This window comes from Triticum dicoccoides, chromosome 5B (assembly GCF_002162155.2).
Source record: "Triticum dicoccoides isolate Atlit2015 ecotype Zavitan chromosome 5B, WEW_v2.0, whole genome shotgun sequence".
NCBI lineage: Eukaryota > Viridiplantae > Streptophyta > Magnoliopsida > Poales > Poaceae > Triticum > Triticum dicoccoides.
This window is the reverse complement of record NC_041389.1, coordinates 318,898,033-318,921,400: the sequence shown is the minus strand read 5'-3', so window position 1 is coordinate 318,921,400 and position 23,368 is coordinate 318,898,033. Positions and strand designations below refer to the sequence as shown.

The window sequence follows — 23,368 nt, the reverse complement described above, 5'->3', positions numbered from 1 at the left end:
TGAGCATCCAGGTTCCGCTATTGGTTATTGACCGGAGACGTGTCTCGGTCATGTCTACATAGTTCTTGAACCCGTAGGGTCCGCACGCTTAAGGTTTCGATGACAGTTTTATTATGATTTATAAGTTTTGATGTACCGAAGGTTTTTCGGAGTCCCGGATGTGATCACAGACATGACGAGGAGTCTCGAAATGGTCGAGACATAAAGATTGATATATTGGAAGCCTATATTTGGATATCGGAATCGTTCCGGGTGAAATCGGGATTTTACCGGAGTACCGAGGGGTTACCGGAACCCTCCCGGGGGTTAATGGGCCTACATGGGCCATGAGGGAGAAGAGGAGGGCCGGCCAGGGCAAGCCGCGCGCCCCCTCCCCCCTAGTCCGAATAGGACAAGGAAGGGGGGGCGCCCCCCTTTCCTCTTTCCCCTCCCCCTTTCCTTCTCCACCAAGGCAAGAGGGGGGAGTCCTACTCCCGGTGGGAGTAGGACTCCTCCAGGCGCACCCCTAGGGGCTGGCCGCACCTCCCCCTCCCTCCTTTATATACGGGGGCAGGGGGCACCTCTACACACACAAGTTGATCTTCGTGATCGTTCCTTAGCCGTGTGCGGTGCCCCCCTCCACCATATTCCACCTCGGTCGTATCGTTGCGGTGCTTAGGCGAAGCCCTGCGTCGGTAGAACATCATCATCGTCCCACGCCGTCGTACTAACGGAACTCATCCCCGACACCCTGCTGGGTCGGAGTCCGGGGATCGTCATCGAGCTGAACGTGTGCTGAACTCGGAGGTGCCGTACGTTCGGTACTTGGATCAGTTGGATCGTGAAGACGTACGACTACATCAACCGCGTTGTCATAACGCTTCCGCTTACGGTCTACGAGGGTACATGGACAACACTCTCCCCTCTCATTGCTATCCATCACCATGATCTTGCGTGTGCGTAGGAAATTTTTGAAATTACTACGTTCCCCAACAGTGGCATCCGAGCCAGGTTTTATGCATAGATGTTATATGCACGAGTAGAACACAAGTGAGTTGTGGGCGATACAAGTCATACTGCTTACCAGCATGTCATACTTTGGTTCAGCGGTATTGTTGGATGAAGCGGCCCGGACCGACATTACGCGTACGCTTACGCGAGACTAGTTTTACCGCCGTGCTTTGCACACAGGTGACTAGCGGGTGTCAGTTTCTCCAACTTTAGTTGAACCGAGTGTGGCTACGCCCGATCCTTGCGAAGGTTAAAACAGCACTAACTTGACGAACTATCGTTGTGGTTTTGATGCGTAGGTAAGAACGGTTCTTTCTCAGCCCGTAGTAGCCACGTAAAAATTTGCAACAACAAAGTAGAGGACGTCTAACTTGTTTTTGCAGGGCATGTTGTGATGTGATATGGTCAAGACGTGATGCTATATTTTATTGTATGAGATGATCATGTTTTGTAACCGAAGTTATCGGCAACTGGCAGGAGCCATATGGTTGTCGCTTTATTGTATGAAATGCAAACGCCCTGTAATTGCTTTACTTTATCACTAAGCGGTAGCGATAGTCATAGAAGCAATAGATGGTGTAACGACAACGATGCTACGATGGAGATCAAGGTGTCATGCCGGTGACGATGGTGATCATGACGGTGCTTCGAAGATGGAGATCACAAGCACAAGGTGATGATGGCCATATCATATCACTTATATTGATTGCATGTGATGTTTATCCTTTATGCATCTTATCTTGCTTTGATTGACGGTAGCATTTTAAGATGATCTCTCACTAAATTATCAAGAAGTGTTCTCCTTGAGTATGCACCGTTGCGAAAGTTCTTCGTGCTGAGACACCACGTGATGATCGGGTGTGATAGGCTCTACGTTCAAATACAACGGGTGCAAAACAGTTGCACACGCGGAATACTCAGGTTAAACTTGACGAGCCTAGCATATACAGATATGGCCTCAGAACACGGAGACCGAAAGGTCGAACGTGAATCATATAGTAGATATGATCAACATAGTGATGTTCACCATTGAAACTACTCCATCTCATGTGATGATCGGACATGGTTTAGTTGATTTGGATCACGTGATCACTTAGATGACTAGAGAGATGTATGTCTAAGTGGGAGTTCTTAAGTAATATGATTAATTGAACTTAAATTTATCATGAACTTAGTCCTGGTAGTATTTTGCAAATTATGTTGTAGATCAATAGCTTGCGTTGTTGCTTTCATATGTTTATTTTGATATGTCCCTAGAGAAAATTGTGTTGAAAGATGTTAGTAGCAATGATGCGGATTGGATCCGTGATCTGAGGTTTATCCTCATTGCTGCACAGAAGAATTATGTCCTTAATGCACCTCTAGGTGACAGACCTATTGCAGGAGCAGATGCGGACGTTATGAACGTTTGGCTAGCTCAATATGATGACTACTTGATAGTTTAGTGCACCATGCTTAACGGCTTAGAATCGGGACTTCAAAGACGTTTTGAACGTCATGGACCATATGAGATGTTCCAGGAATTGAAGTTAATATTTCAAGCAAATACCCGAGTTGAGAGACATAAAGTCTCCAACAAGTTCTATGGCTAAAAGATGGAGGAGAATCGCTCAACTAGTGAGCATGTGCTCAGATTGTCTGGGTACTTCAATCGCTTGAATCAAGTGGGAGTTAATCTTCCAGATAAGATAGTGATTGACAGAATTCTCTAGTCACCATCACTAAGTTACTAGAACTTCGTGATGAACTATAGTATGCAAGGGATGACAAAAATGATTCCCGAGCTCTTCGTGATGTTGAAATCGACGAAGGTAGAAATCAAGAAAGAGCATCAAGTGTTGATGATTGACAAGACCACTAGTTTCAAGAAAAGGGCAAAGGGAAAGAAAGGGAAACTTAAAGTAGAATGGCAAACAAGTTGTCACTCCCATGAAGAAGACCAAAGCTGGACCAAAGCCTGAAACTGAGTGCTTACACTACAAAGGAAATGGTCATTGGAAGCGGAAATGCCCTGAATATTTGGTGGATAAGAAGGATGGCAAAGTGAACAAATGTATATTTGATATACAGGTGTTTGATGTGTGCCTTACTAGTGTTTGTAGTAGCCCCTGAGTATTTGATACTTGTTCGGTTGCTAAGATTAGTAACTCGAAACAGGAGTTACATAATAAAACAAAGACTAGTTGAGGGGAAGTGACGATGAGTGTTGGAAATAGTTCCAAGATTGATATGATCATCATCACACACTCCCTATATTTTTGAGATTAGTGTTAAACCTAAATAAATGTTATTTAGCATCTGCGTTGAGCATGAATATGATTTGACCATGTTTATTGCGATACGGTTATTCATTTGAAGTTAAAGAATAATTGTTATTCTGTTTACATGAATAAGACCTTCGATGCTTATACACCCAATGAAAATAGTTTGTTGGATCTTGATCGTAGTGATACACATATTCATAATATTGATGCCAAAAGATGCAAAGTTAATAATGATAGTGCAACTTATTTGTGGCACTGCCGTTTGGATCATATCGGTGTAAAGCGCATGAAGAAACTCCATAAAGATGGATTTTCGGAATCACTTGGTTATGAATCATTTGATGCTTGCGAACCGTGCCTTTTAGGCAAGATGACTAAAACTCCATTCTCCGGAACAATGGAACAAGCTACTGACTTATTGGAAATAATACATACCGATGTATGCGATCCAATGAGTGTTGATGCTCGTGGCAAGTATCGTTATTTTCTGACCTTAACAAGATGATTTGAGCAGATATGGGTATATCTACTTGATGAAACATAAGTCTGAAATAGTTGAAAGGTTCAAAGAATTTCAGAGTGAAGTGGAAAAATCATCGTAACAAGAAAATAAAGTTTCTGCGGTCTGATCGCGGAGACGAATATTTGAGTTACGAGTTTAGTCTTCAACTAAAAAAATGTGGAATAGTTTCACAGCTCACGCCACCTGGAACACCACAACGTTATGGTGTGTCCGAACGTCGCAACTGCACTTTATTGGATATGGTGCGATCTATGATGTCTCTTACTGATTTACCACTATTGTTTTGGGGTTATGCATTAGAGACAGCCGCATTCACGTTAAATAAGGGCACCATCAGAATCCGTTGAGACGACGCCTTATGAACTGTGGTTTGGCAAGAAACCAAAGTTGTTGTTTCTTAAAGTTTGAGGCTGTGATGCTTATGTGAAGAAACTTCAACCAGATAAGCTCGAACCCAAATCGGAGAAATGTGTCTTTATAGGATACCCAAAAGAGACTATTGGGTACACTTTCTATAACAGATCCGAGGGCAAGATTTTCGTTGCTAAATTTGGATCCTTTCTAGAGAAGGAGTTTCTCTCGAAAGAAGCGAGTGGGAGGAAAGTAGAACTTGATGAGGTAACTGTACCTGCTCCCTTATTGGAAAGTAGTTCATCACAAGAACCGGTTTCTGTGACAACTACACCAATTAGTGAGGAAGCTAATGATATTGATCATGAAACTTCAGATCAAGTTTCTAGTGAACCTCGTAGGTCATCCAGAGTAAGATCCGCACCGGAGTGGTACGGTAATCCTATTCTGGAAGTCATGTTACTTGACCATGGCGAACCTACGAACTATGAGGAAGCGATGATGAGCCCAGATTCCGCAAAATGGCTAGAAGCCATGAAATCTGAGATGGGATCCATGTATGAGAACAAAGTATGGACTTTGGTTGACTTGCCCGATGATCGGCAAGCCATTGAGAATAAATGGATTTTTAAGAAGAAGACTGACACTGATGGTAATGTAACTGTCTACAAAGATCGACTTGTTGCGAAAGGTTTTCGACAAGTTCAAGGGGTTGACTACGATGAGACTTTCTCACCCGTAGCGATGCTTAAGTCTGTCCGAACCATGTTAGCAATTGCTGCATTTTATGATTATGAAATTTGGCAAATGGATGTCAAAACTGCATTCCTTAATGGTTTTCTTAAAGAAGAGTTGTAAATGATGCAACCAGAAGGTTTTGTCAATCCTAAAGGTGCTAACAAAATGTGCAAGCTCCAGCGATCCATCTATGGACTGGTGCAAGCATCTCAGAGTTGGAATATACGCTTTGATAAGTTGATCAAAGCATATAGTTTTATACAGACTTATGGTGAAGCCTGTATTTACAATAAAGTGAGTGGGAGCACTACAACCTTTATGATTAGTATATGTGAGTGACATATTGTCGATCAGAAATGATGTAGAATTTTTCTGGAAAGCATAAAGGAGTGTTTGAAAGGAGTTCTTTAAAAGAAAGACCTCACTAAAGCTACTTACATATTGAGCATCAAGATCTATTGAGATAGATCAAGACGCTTGATAAGATTTTCAATGAGTACATACCTTGACAAGATTTTGAAGTAGTTCAAAATGGAAGAGTCAAAGAAAGAGTTCTTGCCTGTGTTGCAAAGGTATGAAATTGAGTAAGACTCAAATCCCGACCACAGCAGAAAATAGAAAGAGAATGAAAGTCATTCCCTATGCATCAGTCATAGGTTTTATAAAAGTATGCCATGCTATGGACCAGACCTATTGTATACTCTACCCTGTTTTGGCAAGAGAGTACAATAGTGATCTAGGAGTAGATCACTGGACATTGGTCAAAATTACCCTTAGTGGAATAAGGATATGTTTCTCAATTATGGAGGTGAAAAAAGGTTCGTCATAAAGGGTTACATCGATACAAGTTTTGGCACTGATCTAGTTGACTCTAAGTCTTAATCTGGATACATATTGAAATTGGGAGCAATTAGCTAGAGTGGCTCCGTGCAGAGCATTGAAGACATAGAATAATTGCAAAATACATACGGCTTTGAATGTGACAGACCCGTTGACTAAGCTTCTCTCACGAGCAAAACATGATCACACCTTAGTACTCTTTGGGTGTTAATCACATAGCGATGTGAACTAGATTATTGACTCTAGTAAACCCTTTTGGGTGCTAGTCGCATAACGATGTGAACTATGTGTGTTAATCATATACAGATATGAATATTGGTGTTAAATCACATGGCGATGTGAACTAGATTATTGACTCTAATGCAAGTGGGAGACTGAAGGAAATATGCCCTAGAGGCAATAATAAAGTTATTATTTATTTCCTTATTTCATGATAAATGTTTATTATTCATGCTAGAATTGTATTAACCGGAAACATAATACATGTGTGAATACATAGACAAACATAGTGTCACTAGTATGCCTCTACTTGACTAGCTCGTTAATCAAAGATGGTTAAGTTTCCTAACCATAGGCATGAGTTGTCATTTGATTAACGAGATCACATCATTAGGAGAATGATGTGATTGACTTGACCCATTCCGTTAGCTTAGCACTTGATCGTTTAGTATGTTTCTATTGCTTTCTTCATGACTTAATACATGTTCCTATGACTATGAGATTATGCAACTCCCGTTTACCGAAGGAACACTTTGTGTGCTACCAAACGTCAAAACGTAACTGGGTGATTATAAAGGAGCTCTACAGGTGTCTCCGAAGGTACATGTTGAGTTGGCGTATTTTGAGATTAGGATTTGTCACTTCGATTGTCGGAGAGGTATCTCTGGGCCCACTCGGTAATGCACATCACTATAAGCCTTGCAAGCAATGTGACTAATGAGTTAGTTGCGGGATGATGCATTACGGAACGAGTAAAGAGACTTGACGGTAACGAGATTGAACTAGGTATTGAGATACCGACGATCGAATCTCAGGCAAGTAACATGCCGATGACAAAGGGAACAACGTATGTTGTTATGCGGTTTGACCGATAAAGATCTTCGTAGAATATGTAGGAGCCAATATGAGCATCCAGGTTTCGCTATTGGTTATTGACTGGAGACGTGTCTCGATCATGTCTACATAGTTCTCGAACCCTTAGGGTCCGCACGCTTAAGGTTTCGATGACAGTTTTATTATGAGTTTATAAGTTTTGATGTACCAAAGGTTGTTCGGAGTCCCGGATGTGATCACGGACATGAGAGGAGTCTCGAAATGGTCGAGACATAAAGATTGATATACTGGAAGCCTATATTTGGATATCGGAATCGTTCCGGGTGAAATTGGGATTTTACCGGAGTACCGGGGGGTTACCGGAACCCTCCCGGGGGTTAATGGGCCTACATGGGCCATGAGGGAGAAGAGGAGGGCCGGCCAGGGCAGGCCGCGCGCCCCCTCCCCCCTAGTCCAAATAGGACAAGGAAGGGGGGGGGGCGCCCCCCTTTCCTCTTTCCCCTCCCCCCTTTCCTTCTCCACCAAGGCAAGAGGGGGGAGTCCTACTCCCGGTGGGAGTAGGACTCCTCCAGGCGCACCCCTAGGGGCTGGCCGTACCTCCCCCTCCCTCCTTTATATACGGGGGCAGGGGGCACCTCTACACACACAAGTTGATCTTCGTGATCGTTCCTTAGCCGTGTGCGGTGCCCCCCTCCACCATATTCCACCTCGGTCGTATCGTTGCGGTGCTTAGGCGAAGCCCTGCGTCGGTAGAACATCATCATCGTCGCCACACCGTCGTGCTGACGGAACTCATCCCCGACACCCTGCTGGATCGGAGTCCGGGGATCGTCATCGAGCTGAACGTGTGCTGAACTCGAAGGTGCCGTACGTTCGGTACTTGGATCGGTCGGATCGTGAAGACGTACGACTACATCAACCGCGTTGTCATAACGCTTCCGCTTACGGTCTATGAGGGTACGTGGACAACACTCTTCCCTCTCGTTGCTATGCATCACCATGATCTTGCGTGTGCGTAGGAAATTTTTGAAATTACTACGTTCCCCAACAGGAGGCGCCTAGGACCGGAGCGGCGGCTCAACCCCGTGCAGCAGACCCGCCGCGTGACTTAAACCCACCTCAGCGAGTCTCAACACCTCCGGGTCACTTCTCTAACCCGTTGGACAACATGGTTGCCGCGACATCACGGTTAGCGGCTCTCCCAGTGACAGGCGAGTCTCCTGCGGCTGTTGAGGCTCGGAAGGCTGTGGAGCTTCTTCAGACGGCAGCGACCCAGCAGGCGGCTTACTCCTATAGCCGCGTTCGAATCCACTCAACTCCGTGTCAGAGTCTCAACACCTTCACTACCCTCGTCCACTCTAGCCACATTGTTCTCCTTTACTGGAACATCAACAATCATGTTATTATTGCCAGTTTTCTCCTTACTTGACTCAGACACCTCCTTAGGAAAGGAAAGTTGCTTTACTATTGTCGTGTTACTGTTACCACCATGTTGTGCACCACCGATCTTAGTTTTCAGCAGACTTGTCACTTCTCCGTCCTCATCCCCACTGCTCTTTGCACTATTCCTTGAGCTGATGTCATCCTTCTTCCACGTGGGGGCATCGCTCCCTCTCCACCACTCCTCTTTCCAAAGTTATACAGACTTTGGTCCCCCCTGGTTGTGAGCACATCCTCTCCCCTAGTTGCACTAATATTCCTACTCCCACTACTTTCTCTCCCCGTCATTCCATGCCCCTTGATCTAACATCTCCCCTCTTTATTATCCCCATATGCCTGCATCCATGGATCAAATTATGGTGCCTCACATTTTGTCAGCTTGATCTTACATTCTTTATCACTATAACCAATGACCTCACATGTGTAATAGAAGTTAGGCATGTGTTCATACTCAAATCTACCCTACAATAGCTTCTCCTTCCTTTTCTTGTCATCCACCCCATCCTCTGCCATGTTCGTTGTTCTCTCTTCCTCCCTATCTAGCAAGAAACCCCTCATAAGAGGCACTGTAATATTGAGCTTGACCTTCACCCGTAGGAACTTGCCCACCGCTTTGCCATCACGTCCCACGTCCACATCAACCAGTTCATGGAAATCCTTGTCGACCAGTTCACCAGTAGCACGTTTCATCAATACTAGCAACAACCCAAACACATGTATCTACATCGAAATGATGTTAAAATCATATTCCTTCATTGTTTTGTGTGGATCGAACTCCTCCAATATGAGCAATTCCTTTTCGAACCACCACGACCCCTCCTCTAAGGCCCTTCTCCACCCCGATGCCTGCCGAAACATGAATAGGAAAACATTTTCACCTAGTTCCTTGCATCCTAGACCCTTAATTGGGCACCAAATCCTCCCCAAAGTATGTCCGACCACACCTGCATGCGTATGTCTCCCCAAGAAGAGCTTTTATACCGCGTGCGGGTCGTCCGACGCCCACTCAAACACCTTACCCTTCTTCGTTGCACTGATCTTCAAACCCTTTCGCTCCGCCGACGACAAAAGCTCCTCTACTTCCTCCATCCTTACGACCCTACTTCTCAACAACCTCTAAATCTAGAACCCTAGGGATGACTCTGTGTATTACGATCATGCTCCCCAGTTAGCACAGAAGGCTTTGATGGTGGAGGTACAGGCGACGAGAGGGTTGCGAAAGGACCATCACGGCGCGTGATCCCTGGAAGACACGATCAACGCGAGCGACGACTGCACAAGATAGTGACAGACGTACCCTAGACGAGATCAGATCGCCTTCTAGATCATCCTTCCGCGATTTATGCTAACCGTCACGACGTCACCTAAGGGGTTGTTTGGATACTGAGATTTTACCAAACCAGTTTGGCCTACACATGTTTTCGGTTACAACAAGCTAAAACTATGTTTGGTTAACATAACAAATCCATGGATAAGTAAATCTTGGTTTTACTAAAACTGAAAAAATGAGTTTATGGAAAAACGACAATTAGACGTTTTCTATAAACCAGTTCATCATCTGCAGCCCGCGACCGACATACAACGCAGCTGGCCTGCATGTTGCCGTCGCCGACCATTCCCAGCAACAACTCATCAACGCATATTGATACCGTACCGCCCGCGGCCCTCGCCGTCGACCTTGCCGCCGCCCGCTGCCGTCACCGTCGACGTTGCCGCTGGTCGCCGCCGTCACCGTCGACCATAGGTCCTACCCCGACGACAACTCATCTCGCGTCTCTCGCGGCCGTCGCCATTGTTCGACCATCGTCGTCGCCGTTGACCATCGGTCCTTCCCCGGCGAGCCCTCATCCTGCGTCGCCGGCGGCCGTCGCCAACTCGCCATCACAGTCGACCACTGGTCCTTCCCGAGTGGGCATCTTCCTCGCCGACGTTGGTCTCTTATAAATTTGATCTTGAGATTTTGTGTGGCAACAGCAGATTTCTTGTATGCTCGTTCCTGTTCTTGAAGGATTCACGTGCGAGCATTCAGATTGCTTTTGATGATGGATGTGTATGGCAGGAAGGACTAGTAGCAATTTGGATGTTAACATGATTCACGTGCTCGCTTCCTCACGCCACAACGTTGCATCTTTGTCGGTCCTCACCTTCACCGCTGCCCAAGGAACCATCACCGGCGATGATGTCATCCAAACCGGCCAGCTACAACGCTACTCTCTCTTCGGCCACGACAATTCTTTTTACCATCCAGGAAGCACGACGAGATGGCCGGCATCCAACTGGAGGCATTCATCTCTTATGTGGCCGCGATGGTGCAACCCTCGTGTTTAACCATGTTTCATCATCCAAACAAGGTTTTGTGTATACTCGTTCCTAACAGAATTATTAGTAAAACTAGTTTTCTGAAAAATTCCAACTAAAACGTGTTTTGTTAAAACTGGGCGTTAATCATATTTATCCAAACAACCACTAAGGATCGTTGTTTGAAACTTCAGTACAAACATACCTGGACATGAGTTTTTTTTTAGACAAACTTGGACATGAGTTGAAGTGCAATGAAGCACAACGGGCTTGAAAGGCGTGGTAAAATTGCGTGAGGTAAAAGGAAGCGAGAGAGAGAGAGACACGGGGAAACGATCTCCATCCCTAAAACCCAAATCAACCGCGCACGAAGGTGCCAAGGGTTTAAGCCCAACCCGAAGTCGGCGTGCCCCCCCTCGCCCAACCCCCATTCCCTCCTGCGTTGGCGGCGGCGCCACATCCCCCCCATTCCCCATGTCTTCCCCTCCCTTCCCCGCCGCCTCCAGTTGATGCTCCCCGCCCCAACTCCGGCCGCCGAGACAGCCATCTGCCCGCCGTCGCCGCCGCCTCCTCCTCCTCCCGTCCTCCTACCCGCCAAAGCCCTAGACCTCATGTGGCGCCGCCTACCCTCCCGCCGCCTCGCCTCCGCCCTCCTCTCCGCCTCCGCGCCGCAGCTTCCCCCTCCTCCTCTCCACCGCCTACTCCTTCCAGCCCCAGCTGCTGCCCCCGGAATCCTCCCTCCGGCGCGCCTCCTGTGGGGGCAGCCACCCTCGCGATTCGCGTCGTCCTCCGCTGCGGCCGCCGAGGCCGTCTCCTCCGAGGAGGTGGACGAGCCGCACCACGCGCCCGAGGAGATTGTCCGCTTGGGCCCCAATACAAAGCTGCCTGTGGCGGAGGCTGCAACCGCAGGTCAGGCGGGGAAGAAGGAGCGGAGGAGGGGGCGCGGACAGGGGAGGCAGCTGGCAGAGTTGGCGGCGGAGCATGGCATTGGGTACTCCAAGTACGTCTCACTGCGCCAGCGGCAAATCCGGATCGAGACCGAGGCGTGGGAGCAGGCGGCTAAGGAGTACCGCGAGCTGCTCGCCGACATGTGCGAGCATAAGCTGGCGCCCAACCTGCCCTATGTCAAGTCACTCTTCCTTGGCTGGTTTGAGCCACTGAGGGACCAGATCATCGCTGAGCAGGAGCTTGTCAGCCAGCGTGGGACACGCGCCTCCCACGCCCCGTATTTTAACATGCTTCCGGCCGACATGATGGCCGTTATCACCATGCACAAGCTCATGGGGCTGCTTATGACCGGCAGTGGCGATGGAAGCGTCCGTGTGATCCAGGCCGCTTGCCAGATAGGTGAAGCAGTTGAGCATGAGGTGTGTTGGCTCGTGGGTGGCATTTTTTTTTCCAGTTGTGCAGTTGCACACCAAAATGGTTGCCACATCAAAATGAATTAGCAGTGGTGGTTCTTACTAATCTCAAGTGACCACTAGGTTGACACTGCTGGTGGTTGAGATCATTGATTTTTTTATCAATTAAGGTTGAAAAATGACGTTTTTAGTAATAGCTTCTCTTAGATTTATAATAATTTAGTGCTAAGGACCATTATTCATTAGAGGGGTGACATGATTGAAATTACCATTTTACGTTTTCATTCGTATAGGTATGGCATTATGTAAGGCTGAATATATTCCCCGATGAACTCTGGGTTATTGAAACACTGTAGGTTAGGTACGTCTGGAGCTAAAATACATTTAAGTGATATTAGTATTTCGTTACATTTGAAAGTAAGGTACCCTTTAAAGAGATTATGTAAATGTAGTTGAAATGGGTCGAAATATATACATGACTTGATTGACTAAAGGCCTACTCATGAGCCTTGGAATGATTTAGGGTTAGGCATCATTACTGTTATTGGTAGTGGTTTGACATGTCGTAACAGAAAACAGCACTTATCTTTGTTTTTCTTCTCTAACTGGGAACGGCGTATGTGCTTTCCTGATGTCAAGTATTTTTCTGGAACGTCAATGATCTAACTGTTACATGTATTCCCTTTGTATCCATCATTCTAAGTATAAATTTTGAACCATTTTCATACATATGTTTGACATTGTGCCATAAAAGAGGTGCCTTTATTTCTTGGGGACGGAAAGAGATACCTTTGTCAGCTGCTATTTCCTGGCATATCTTTGGCGTTTGCATTGATTTTCAGTCAATTGTTAACCTGGCATTTATTTCTTTTGTTGCACGAGTTATGGTGACAACGGTTAATGGGATACGTTAACATTGCTAACGAGTAATTGTAATGTTTTTCCTCTTGTCCTTGACCAGGTTCGAATCCACAAATTTCTAGAGAAGACAAAGAAAAAGAACACTAAAGAAGTAGATAAAGTAGTAGAAGCAGTGGATGCAGATATTGCCAAAGAACAAGAGCGTTTAAGAAAGAAAGTCACTGATCTGATGAAAAAGCAGAAGATACGGCAAGTCAGGCATTTAGTGAAGAAGCAAGATAGCACCAGGCCATGGGGTCAAGATGCTCATGCAAAAGTATACACCTTTTCTAATTATTCGGTGATATATGTTTTACTTCTTCAACTAATGACATATTTATATTATCTTTTGCCGTTTTGTAGGTTGGCAGCCGTTTGATTGAGCTATTTATTGAAACGGCCCATATACAACCACCTGCTAGTCAGTCTGGAGATAGTACACCTGAAATCCGACCTGCTTTCACACATGAAATGAGAACTGTGGCAAGAGAACAACAGTAATCATGTCAACTCTTACTTAATAGTTAATACTCCCTCCGTCCCAAAATAAGTGTCCCTGACTTAGTACAACATTGTACTAAAGCTGTACTAAATCTAACGGCACTTATTTTGGGACAGAGGGAGTACCTTCTTACCTCCCAAAAAAATGCTTCTCTGTTCTAACTTATGCTTTCTTTTACGCCTTGTACTTAAATAGGAAAAGTCGACGATATGGTGTGATCAAGTGCGATCCACTGGTTCGACAAGGCCTGGATAGAACAGTGAGTCACTGAGTTGTTCCTTCTGTCACACGTGCAATGATTTTCTTCATCAGAATATTCTTTCCAGAATATTGCATTCCCTGATCCTTCCATTCCTGTGACAGGCAAAGCATATGGTCATACCTTACATGCCTATGTTGATTCCGCCGATCAATTGGACTGGGTTGGTACTGCTTATCCATGTTCCTCACAATTATTTGCATATATGTTGCTAGATAGCTCGGCTGTTCTTCGAGTGTGTTAGGTTACATCATAGTAGCTGAGTGTAATCACAAATCTGAATGGTCCCTTTCTCGATTATTTCAGTGTGTTGTGGTTCATAAGAGTGGATGCTGCTCTGTTGGATTATTACTAATATAATGGTTCCGAGTAGCAAAATTATCCCTAATTTTGAGTACATCATGCCTGGAAGTTACTAGCGGCACCCATGTTATCCCTAATTTTGAGTAGCAAAGTTATCCCAGTAAATGTTATGGGAACTAACTAATAGCAATTTCTACAGATATGACAAGGGTGCACATTTATTTTTGCCATCCTACGTGATGCGCACCCATGGAGCTAGGCAACAAAGGGAGGCTGTAAAAAAGGCTCCAAAGGAACAGATGCAAACAATTTTTGAGGTATTCTTTTGCCTCATGTTTATATCATCTTTGCAGATTAGGTGAATAGTTATGATTGAAATACGTTTTCAAGATCACATGCATGGATCTCTTTTTAGCACACTTGATGCAGATAGCTGTTTCTCTTGTTAATATGCTGTTTGCACATTGGCATGCTGATGGCTGTTCTTGCTAAGCATCTTTGTCTATGTGATATAATCGTTTGATGCCTTTTTGGTTTCAGGCCTTAGATAATCTTGGGAGCACCAAGTGGAGGGTCAACAAAAAAGTTCTTAGTATTGTTGACAGAATTTGGTCCAGTGGTGGCCGACTTGCTGACTTGGTTGATCGTGCTGACGTGAGCTGCCATATTTTTCTCTCTGGATTTCATCTTATGAAGACTCTATGGCATTCTTGTTTTATATGCTAACTTTTCTTTTCATGTACTCTAGGTTTCCCTACCGAAGAAGCCTGACACTGAAGATGAAGCTGAGCTGAAGAAGTGGAGGTGGAGCATGAGGTCAGCCAAGAAGGAAAACAGTGAAAGGCATTCTCAGAGATGTGATGTTGAGCTTAAACTTGCCGTAAGCGACTATAAGGGTTTTAGTGGGACATCATTTACTCAATTTTTACTCTTCATCTAATGTACCCTTGTTGGTAACAGGTAGCTCGCAAAATGAAGGAAGAAGCGGGGTTTTACTATCCACACAACCTTGATTTTAGAGGCCGTGCTTACCCAATGCATCCTTACCTGAATCACTTGGGTTCAGATCTTTGTCGTGGAGTGTTGGAGTTTTCTGAAGGTCGACCACTTGGTGAATCAGGCTTGCGCTGGCTGAAGATACACCTAGCAAATTTATATGGTGGAGGTGTAGACAAGTTGTCATACGATGGCCGGATTGCATTTACTGAGAATCACCTGGAGGACATATTTGACTCAGCTAATAGGCCTCTTGAAGGCAAGCGTTGGTGGCTTGAGGCAGAGGATCCATTCCAATGCCTGGCAGTTTGCATGGATCTTAATGAAGCTTTAAGAAGCCCCTCTCCAGAAACAGTGATCTCACATATTCCTGTGCACCAGGTACTGATATTTTGTCCATGGTATTATCATTTTTCTTCTAATAATCTCATTTTTTTCCTGCAATAATTGTCATGTTTCGTTAAGTTTTCCGTGTTGCTTTGCTAGGCTAGGAAAAATTAGCCATGTTTGTTTCTCCTGCCTTGAAGTATAAGACAACAGCATGCTTTGACAGCTTCCAGAAAAGTGTAACTAATGCCAAACATATTTATAGTTTGATCTATTTTTGGGCATTACCTGACAAAATGATGTATAAATAAACCATGAATACATTGTTTATCTTGAGGGCAAGGAATTTCTTGTGCATATGAGCTAGTTTTCTTGGCAAGATCTGCGCAAATAAACATTTTTAAGTTCTGCTAAACATGTCATGGGCTCATGGCATAGCAGTAGCTGCATGAGTATAGGGAGGACATACAAGTTCAGTCCAAGGAGGACGTACCTATTTGTTGAGAGTTTGGTTTTGTTTTGATAGAAAATGCTTTACTTGAAGTTGTAATATGTTAGGATTGAGTTATTTGATTTATTTAGGCACTTTGTCTCAAACAGGGATTGTAATCTCTTAAAGAACAAGCAAAAATAAACCAAAATACTAATAGATTTGGATGTAATACTGGGAGCCAATGGCGTTTAAAATGGTATGGTAGATCACAGCTGTTAGCATTAACTTCAGTCGTCTGTTCATTTTGATTACATAATGTTGTAACAATAAAAATATATACTTCATAGGAGATCTAAAATATGATTAGTAGCATGCACACGGATTATGAGCTTTCCTGAAGAAAAAACCAAACATTATTTCTAAGTTTGAATAGAAAATCCAGAAAAAAGCATAAATTTACATGTGGCATATACTTTGTGCTTGTATTTTGTTTTAGTGAGAAACATGTTCATTTGTGTTCTGCAGAGAATGAAAAGAAACATGACTGTCTACCATTTTCTTCTGTAGCTGCACAAAATGCATATTTTTTATACAATCTTTTGTAACTGCGCATAGTATTCACACATGCACATGTGTGTTCTCCTTTCAGAAATTTTTGAAATGTTATGTGTGCTATATGTTGTACTCCTTTCAGTAATATGTAACTAAAACATTAAACATTTATGCAAGAGAAGACATGATATCTGGTGCTGTTGCTAAACCATGTAATTGCCCACCTAACCTTGTATAGTAAGTCTAGGTGTTCCGTTATGTGCTTATGCTGGAGCAGAATTATGATAATTATGTTTTCTTTTTCAGGATGGTTCTTGTAATGGCCTGCAGCACTATGCAGCTCTTGGAAGGGATAAGGTCAGTTCATATTTTTATTAATTACGCTGTTGCTTTGTCAACGTTCTTTTTTGGCATGGGGAATATTTAATATTTGGCCAGTGAAGTATGTAATTATTTCTTTCATCAATTTCATGCAGCTGGGTGCAGTTGCTGTTAACTTAGTTTCCGGAGAGAAACCTGCAGATGTTTACTCTGGAATAGCTGCCAGGTAGAGGTCATTCTGTCTTGAACGTAGCGTCGATGGGTGGACTCAACATTCCTTTTTAACTTGTAGCTGTCTGTATGCCATACCCTATCAGCCTATCTAGTTACTGAGCAATCTTATTCCGATGACTTGTAATTCACAGCAATTGTGGTCCGAAAAATATACTTTTCTCATAAAAGTACCAGTCGTGGATGGAGTCAAACTTCAAAGTACCTATATATGCTCATATTTATACGCGTTCCTGAAATGAATTTGGGTAGGCAACAGATTGGATACAAATTCAAACAAGCTTAAACTGTCAGTTCATGTGTTTATTTATGAAATTATTGGGTCCTGGTTGGTATCTTTAATATCGCAGTGCCTTATCAACAAGCCAATTAACTGTTCAAATCTAGATTTAAGTCAGGGTCCAATTTATCCATCTTGACATGTGCCTGGTGTAATATCTTCTTCAACTTGTGATCTGGAGTTACATTTTTAGTACTTGTGATCCAGGGTGGTGGAAATTATGAAGAGAGATGCACAAAAAGATCCAGCTAAAGATGCTGATGCAGCACGTGCTCGTTTGTTAGTTGATCAGGTGTTGTTTTTTAGCCAGTCTTTATAAATATTCTTTTACCTTGTATGATGAAAATACTGTGTTCAAGGTTGTTTTTTATGTGATCGACTCTCTACCTCCAAGTTATACATACCTGTACTAAAGCTGAGACCTGGTAAAAATCTACAGCTGATGTTATGCTAAAATCAACAGTTCTACCTAGAGTTACAATGTTTTCTGTAACATTTACCAGTCTAGCTATCTATGATAACGCGTACTAAAAGCCTAACCAATTGAAGAGTAACACATTATTTAAAATGTTAGAGCAACGCCTACTTTTTCTCAGCATGGAGCAAATTTGTAAAATCATGTGGAAACTCCTGGGATTAGTACAAACCTAGCTCAGTTATTATGCTAGATGAAGTTTATTTGAAACATCACTTGAAAGCACATATATATGGTATATAAGCATGCTGACTAATTGGGCTGTCATAAGATTAATGTTTACCTAATGTGCTGAATGAAGTCTGTGTTAGCTATTTTACATGATTCTGTAATTGCTTTTAGTTGGTATCTCATAGACTGGCCAATAATACAGGTAAATTATGAAAAGTTTTATGTGCTTATTTGTGAAATATACAGGTGGATAGGAAATTGGTAAAACAAACAGTGATGACATCTGTCTATGGTGTGACTTACGTTGGAGCACGTGAACAAATAAAAAGAAGATTAAAGGAGAGGGGGGTCATTGCTGATGACTCGGAACTTTTTGGTGCTTCATGCTATGCTGCTAAGGTGGAATGCTTTAATCATTGAAGCTTTTGTTTCTTCATCTAACATGTACACCTTGAACTGAACCACCTTTTTTTTTGTTTCTTCTTTTCAATTCTGGATAGGTCACGCTGACAGCACTTGGTGAGATGTTCGAAGCTGCTCGTAGTATCATGACCTGGCTAGGAGACTGTGCCAAGGTATCATCTGCAGTATCTCAAAGTATTATACTGCTATTTTTGTTTGGTAATCATGGATTTGCTATTGAATGAAGCTCCAAAATGTGATCTGTTGTCTTGTGGTTTAATTTCTATAAGAAAACAGTTAGTAATTATGAATTTCTTCCTTCACAATTTTTTTGGGACATGCTAAAAAGAAAACATTGGCTGGGTATCTTAAACTTTGTTTTCGTTGGCATCCTGTGAGTGCCCCAACAGATAGAATGTTCCTTTTTTTTGTCTATACTCATTACAGAGGTACGTATCCTTCGTTACAAAGAAGCCAGTTTGTCGTTCAAGTGCTTTTCTATTCAGTGCTGTGATATTTTGCGAGTTAGGGGAGTCTTAACCAATTTCCGTAGGATTATACTGTTTTATCTGAATAAATGATGCTGTCAGCTAACTACAAGTCCACCACACTCATTAACGAAATAAACGAGTGCTTTCAGAAAGGCAGCGCCATGCACAGCGGAGACTGAGGAAGGAAAACTTAAAATGAAAAATAAGATAAAATAAAACCTCAAATACTATCATGACTATTGACCTACAACTTAAGATTACATCTGAAGAAAGTAAACTGTTTGTTGAGGCAAACTCCTAAGGCCATCTTTTAGTTAACATTTTTCCTTCATAGTCAAGCTGTCCTGCCTTGTCCTTTTGAATTTCTGTTTCTAAATAGATTGGCCTTTATAACCATGGGTATTGAGCAGTGGCTTGTATGACAGGTTATAGCTTGTGAAAATGAACCTGTGAGATGGACGACCCCTCTGGGACTTCCAGTTGTTCAACCATATCGCAAACTAGGGAGGCATCTTGTACGTATTTCAGTATAATTGTTTCCTCACTTTCTCTTGATTACTGCCTCCACATTTTTTTAGGAGGAATTTAACATGTGCATAACAATTCGATATTCTTGATGTTCTCCGTGTAGATTAAAACTTCGTTACAAGTCCTGACCCTTCAACGAGAAACCGACAAGGTATGCCCTCTTTACATGGATATATGTTGAGTGCATCTTATTGACAATGGGGTATTGACTGCTGATCAGTTTCATGCCACTGGCTGCTGAATGGTAGTTGGGCAGGAAGTGGGTAATTGAATTTTGCTTGCATACTTGTGCATCACATTGTTTCGCTGAACATATTTTCCTCATCGCAGCACTGCCACTGTTATAATGTACCATCAACTATACATTTCGAATCTGATAGATCTGTTGAGTATACTAGATGAACGTGTATCTTTCGACCAGGTTATGGTGAAGCGGCAGAGGACAGCTTTCCCTCCAAACTTTGTACACTCCCTTGATGGCTCTCATATGATGATGACTGCTGTTGCTTGCAAAAAGCAAGGCCTATATTTTGCAGGTCGGTATTCTCTTTACTATGTGCCAGACTATTTGTGGGATACTTCGCTGCGTCTGTGTATTTTACTATTAGCATTTATGTAAATCAATGCAGGAGTTCATGATTCATATTGGACCCATGCTTGTGATGTTGATACAATGAACAAGATACTTCGGGAAAAGTTTGTGGAACTGTATGATGCGCCTATTTTAGAAAATGTATGTATTTTGTCATCTCAGTTATTTGCATGCATATTTTTGGTATGTATTTGCACATATATTTGACAAACATTCTTTCTCGTGCGATATATTTTTATTTGAAAATTGCAGCATATGCTTTTTCTCCTGTACTTATTACAATATTCTTAGTTTCGTGATGTGTTTGATTTTGCCTGATGATTGTCGAGTACGCTTAAAAGTGTTTCCCTTGTCCACCGATGCTTCTTAAGTTGAGGGTGCATTGCATTTAATAGCTATAACCTAAACCACTGTCTGTCGTTATTTATTGATTTATATCCTCTTTGTCTGCATGGTTTAGCTGATTGGGCTTCATTTCCATGCGTATTGGTTTGTTATATAGTACAGTATGTTAGGACTACCATATTAATTTGCTGTTGTGCTCTGTTTCCATGCTTTACCATAGCACATGAGCTTGCTGTTCTATGTGTTATTTTCGTAATTGTTCAATAACAAATGTCATAACTCATGACAGACTATGCATTCAGTTTGTTAACACAGTATATTTGATGCAGCTCTTGGAGAGCTTTGAGACATCTTTCCCTAAATTAAAATTCCCACCGTTGCCAGAGAGGGGAAATTTTGATATGAAGGATGTCCTCCAGTCTACGTATTTCTTCAACTAGCATGATTGCAGCGGGCATATTGTCCTATTTTTCGCTCAGCTGCCCAGCTGCGGCCTTGCACAAATCTCAAGTTCCGTTGAAGTACATGAGTGACTGACTCAGATGATGAAGCTAATTCTTTTGCTGATTGACTTGCCAACCTGTGGACAACTCGCATGAAGATGATCCCGCAAGACTGGATTTACAAAGGTAAACAGAAGACGCTCTTGCTTTGCTGCAGAATTTAATGGTTTCAACATCGCCAGCCATAAGCAAGGTGCATTACTACTGCCAAGGAGCTGGCAATAAACAGAGCTGGCCTGGAGGAGATTGAAGAAAGTGACAGTCAAAATAAGTGGAAACCATGACCAAGAAGCACTTGCTGCGGAGCTTTTTTCCGAGTTTGTGATATAGTGTAGTTTTCATCTGTGCCCGTTTTCCCCCGTTCTTAAGGCTCACGCGTAGCACGCTCACTCGCAGATCACCAGTTTCCTGTAAATGTAATTATATGTAATTTTTGGCCTCTTCCCTAACCTATCATTTTTTCTCTTGTTTTACTTAATTTATAGTGGGGAATCTGATGGGTGCAAAACAATAGTCTCGACAATTGGTTCATAATTATCATTGTGGTTGTAAGATATTATCTATAGTAATAAAGTGAAATAGTCGTTTTCCTCTTCATTTCAGGTGGGTTTTGGAGCTGGTCTCACCCCCTTCCTATCTGTGATATTGATGCCATGCGTTTTCAAGTGTTTAGATGTTTCAAGTAAAAGTTTTAGTATTACTGATTGGACTGGTATGGCATCGACCTGTCTTGGCGCTGTTATTTCCATCTTTGCAATTGTAACCAAAAGCAAACATAGGAGATCCTTCGATCAAATAGATGCACTCACTCCACAGTCATGTATGCATTTATTAAGATGTTTTTGATGATGATGTCGTTGAAGGAGAAGGAAGAAAAATACTCAAGTGGGTCTTTGCAATTGCAACCAAAAAGAAACATAGGAGATCCTTCGATCAAATAGATGCACTCACTCTACAGTCATGTATGCATTTATTAAGATGTTTTTGATGATGATGTGGTTGAAGGAGAAGGCAAGAAAAATACTCAACTGGGAGGCGATGGTATATGATTTTTTTGCTAACATCTGCCTTATGAAAAATTAAGTTTGCCAACCTTCTTGTCAAGGTTTCACTTGCTTGTGATTAGACAATTACTCCCCCGTCCCATAATATAAGATGTTATTGTAGGCAGTATACGACGACGGGAGTATTTGTGAGCAAATAAATATATTGTAGTGATGGATGTTGTGGTCTAATACCACTAGATTAAAGGTGTAATGATGACTGGCGGTATCTTCATGTTTTTCATGGCACGAGACCTTTGGCAACATGCAAACATAGAGTTGCCGTAATGCGGCCTCCATATTTTTTACTTTTGTTTGTTCTTTTTTTTTTCAGTTGCTTCAAATTTGTAAGTTAATTTAAGGTACATCTAATTGAACCAAACCAGTTCAAATCATCATCAAACATGATAAACTTATATTAGTAGCCAAATGTTTATGCAACTTGAAATGTCGTTAAGCGACATTTTTAAAATATGCAATGCTATTCAACATTGCAACATATTACTAGCTACGGCACTGCCGCCGCCGATACCTTATAGTCACCATCCTCCTTGTCGCGGCGGCGCGCCTCCTCTTCAAGTTGGGAGAGCCGCAACACGAAGATGTCTGGGTCCTCGGACTTTGGCCTAGGGACGACGAGACCAGTGGGGTTGATGGGGACGCCGTCGTTGACGTGTACGATGTTGCCTGAGGCGCCAATTCAATGCTGCTCGCTGCCATTGTAGTCGGCAAAGCCCCCGTGTTCTCGTCACGGGAGCCACAATGAGAGAAGGAAGCGTTGGCTGCCACGACTAGTGCGTTGCTGGGGGAGTTTGCATCGCGGTGCGCCATGTCTAGGACGGGAGGTTCATCCAATAGGTTGCGTCCTTTCAACACGATGACATTGCAGCGGAGAAGGGAGGAGCCGATGAGAAGGCGAAGGCGGTGGCTGGGGTTTATGTGATGGGGACGCCTCGCCGTCGAAGATGAAGCCGCGTGGCGGCCATCCGAACGGTCACCTCGGGAATCTGAGGGAGCGGGTGCGCCACTAATGGGCGGGTAATTACCAGTCATGTCATTCCACTCACGGTGATTATCATGTGCTATGGTGCGTGTATGGCCGACACACTGCTTAAATCCAGGCGCCGACGCGAGGAAGAAGAAACTGAAACTCCCCTCCTGCATTGGACTTGGTTTCACTTGCTAGCATGTGCTTAAAATCTGGCTATGTCAAAAAATAGATGGAGTTTCCTCTATGATGTCGAGTTAGTTTCACTTGGGTGGCAAGGTAGAGGCAACAACCTGTCAGTTGTAGGGGGACCAAAGTTGACAAGGGAGAATGCCGTAAATAGAGATTCGAAGGTTCGGAATGTACCTAGAGATTTCGCTTTTGATAGGAACAAATGGTAGTTAGGTACCACAAGCTTAATTACTTTCCTATCCTTAGTTTACTTGTACTTTCTTTCTTCTCTTTCAAGTTCTATAGATTTCTGTTGGGTTTCATCTCTACTCTTGTTAGTTTGACCCTGATATTTTTAAAAGATTTATTTAGGATTCTAGTCCTTCAAATTTCTTCCATGCGGGTTTGTTTAATTCGTAGGAATACAACTCAGACTTTTTCTGCACTAGATTACAGAGAGTTCTCATCAACCCTATACTCTTGCAAAGAATCCTATGCTTGTCATTCTAATTGTTTTACCGCAAAAAAGAGGTCATTATCTTCTTTGTGTGTTCTAAAGTAGTTCGAAGTTTATATACAACAGACTCGTTTCCTTTTCCTCATAGGAGACTAGGGCAAAGTTCTCCTTCCCTTCAAGCTCCATTGGCTAGTCCATGGATTCTCCTCCCTCTGCCTACCACTCTGGCGGCTGGTGGCA

General features: G+C 43.1%; 1 protein-coding gene across 1 annotated transcript; it reads left to right on the top strand.

Moving 5' to 3' along the window:
- The first annotated feature begins 10,911 nt into the window (after positions 1-10,911).
- On the top strand, positions 10,912-21,066 carry LOC119308666 (DNA-directed RNA polymerase 1B, mitochondrial-like). The gene is made up of 19 exons (XM_037584794.1): positions 10,912-11,864; positions 12,820-13,035; positions 13,122-13,255; positions 13,456-13,519; positions 13,624-13,682; positions 14,022-14,139; positions 14,363-14,476; positions 14,571-14,702; positions 14,783-15,199; positions 16,437-16,487; positions 16,607-16,677; positions 17,170-17,254; positions 17,855-18,007; positions 18,109-18,183; positions 18,927-19,016; positions 19,133-19,180; positions 19,451-19,565; positions 19,659-19,762; positions 20,296-21,066. The coding sequence occupies exons 1-19, from the start codon at positions 11,007-11,009 to the stop codon at positions 20,404-20,406; spliced, it is 3,015 nt and encodes a 1,004-aa protein (XP_037440691.1). The 5' UTR covers positions 10,912-11,006; the 3' UTR covers positions 20,407-21,066.
- Positions 21,067-23,368: the final 2,302 nt, after the last annotated feature.

Coding starts and splice junctions, on each gene's coding strand:
- LOC119308666 (XM_037584794.1), top strand. CDS start 11,007: ATGCTCCCCGCCCCAACTCCGGCCGCCGAGACAGCCATCTGCCCGCCG. Junction 16,488..16,606: donor CAGCTCTTGGAAGGGATAAG/GTCAGTTCATAT, acceptor AATTTCATGCAG/CTGGGTGCAGTTGCTGTTAA. Junction 19,017..19,132: donor GCAAACTAGGGAGGCATCTT/GTACGTATTTCA, acceptor TTCTCCGTGTAG/ATTAAAACTTCGTTACAAGT.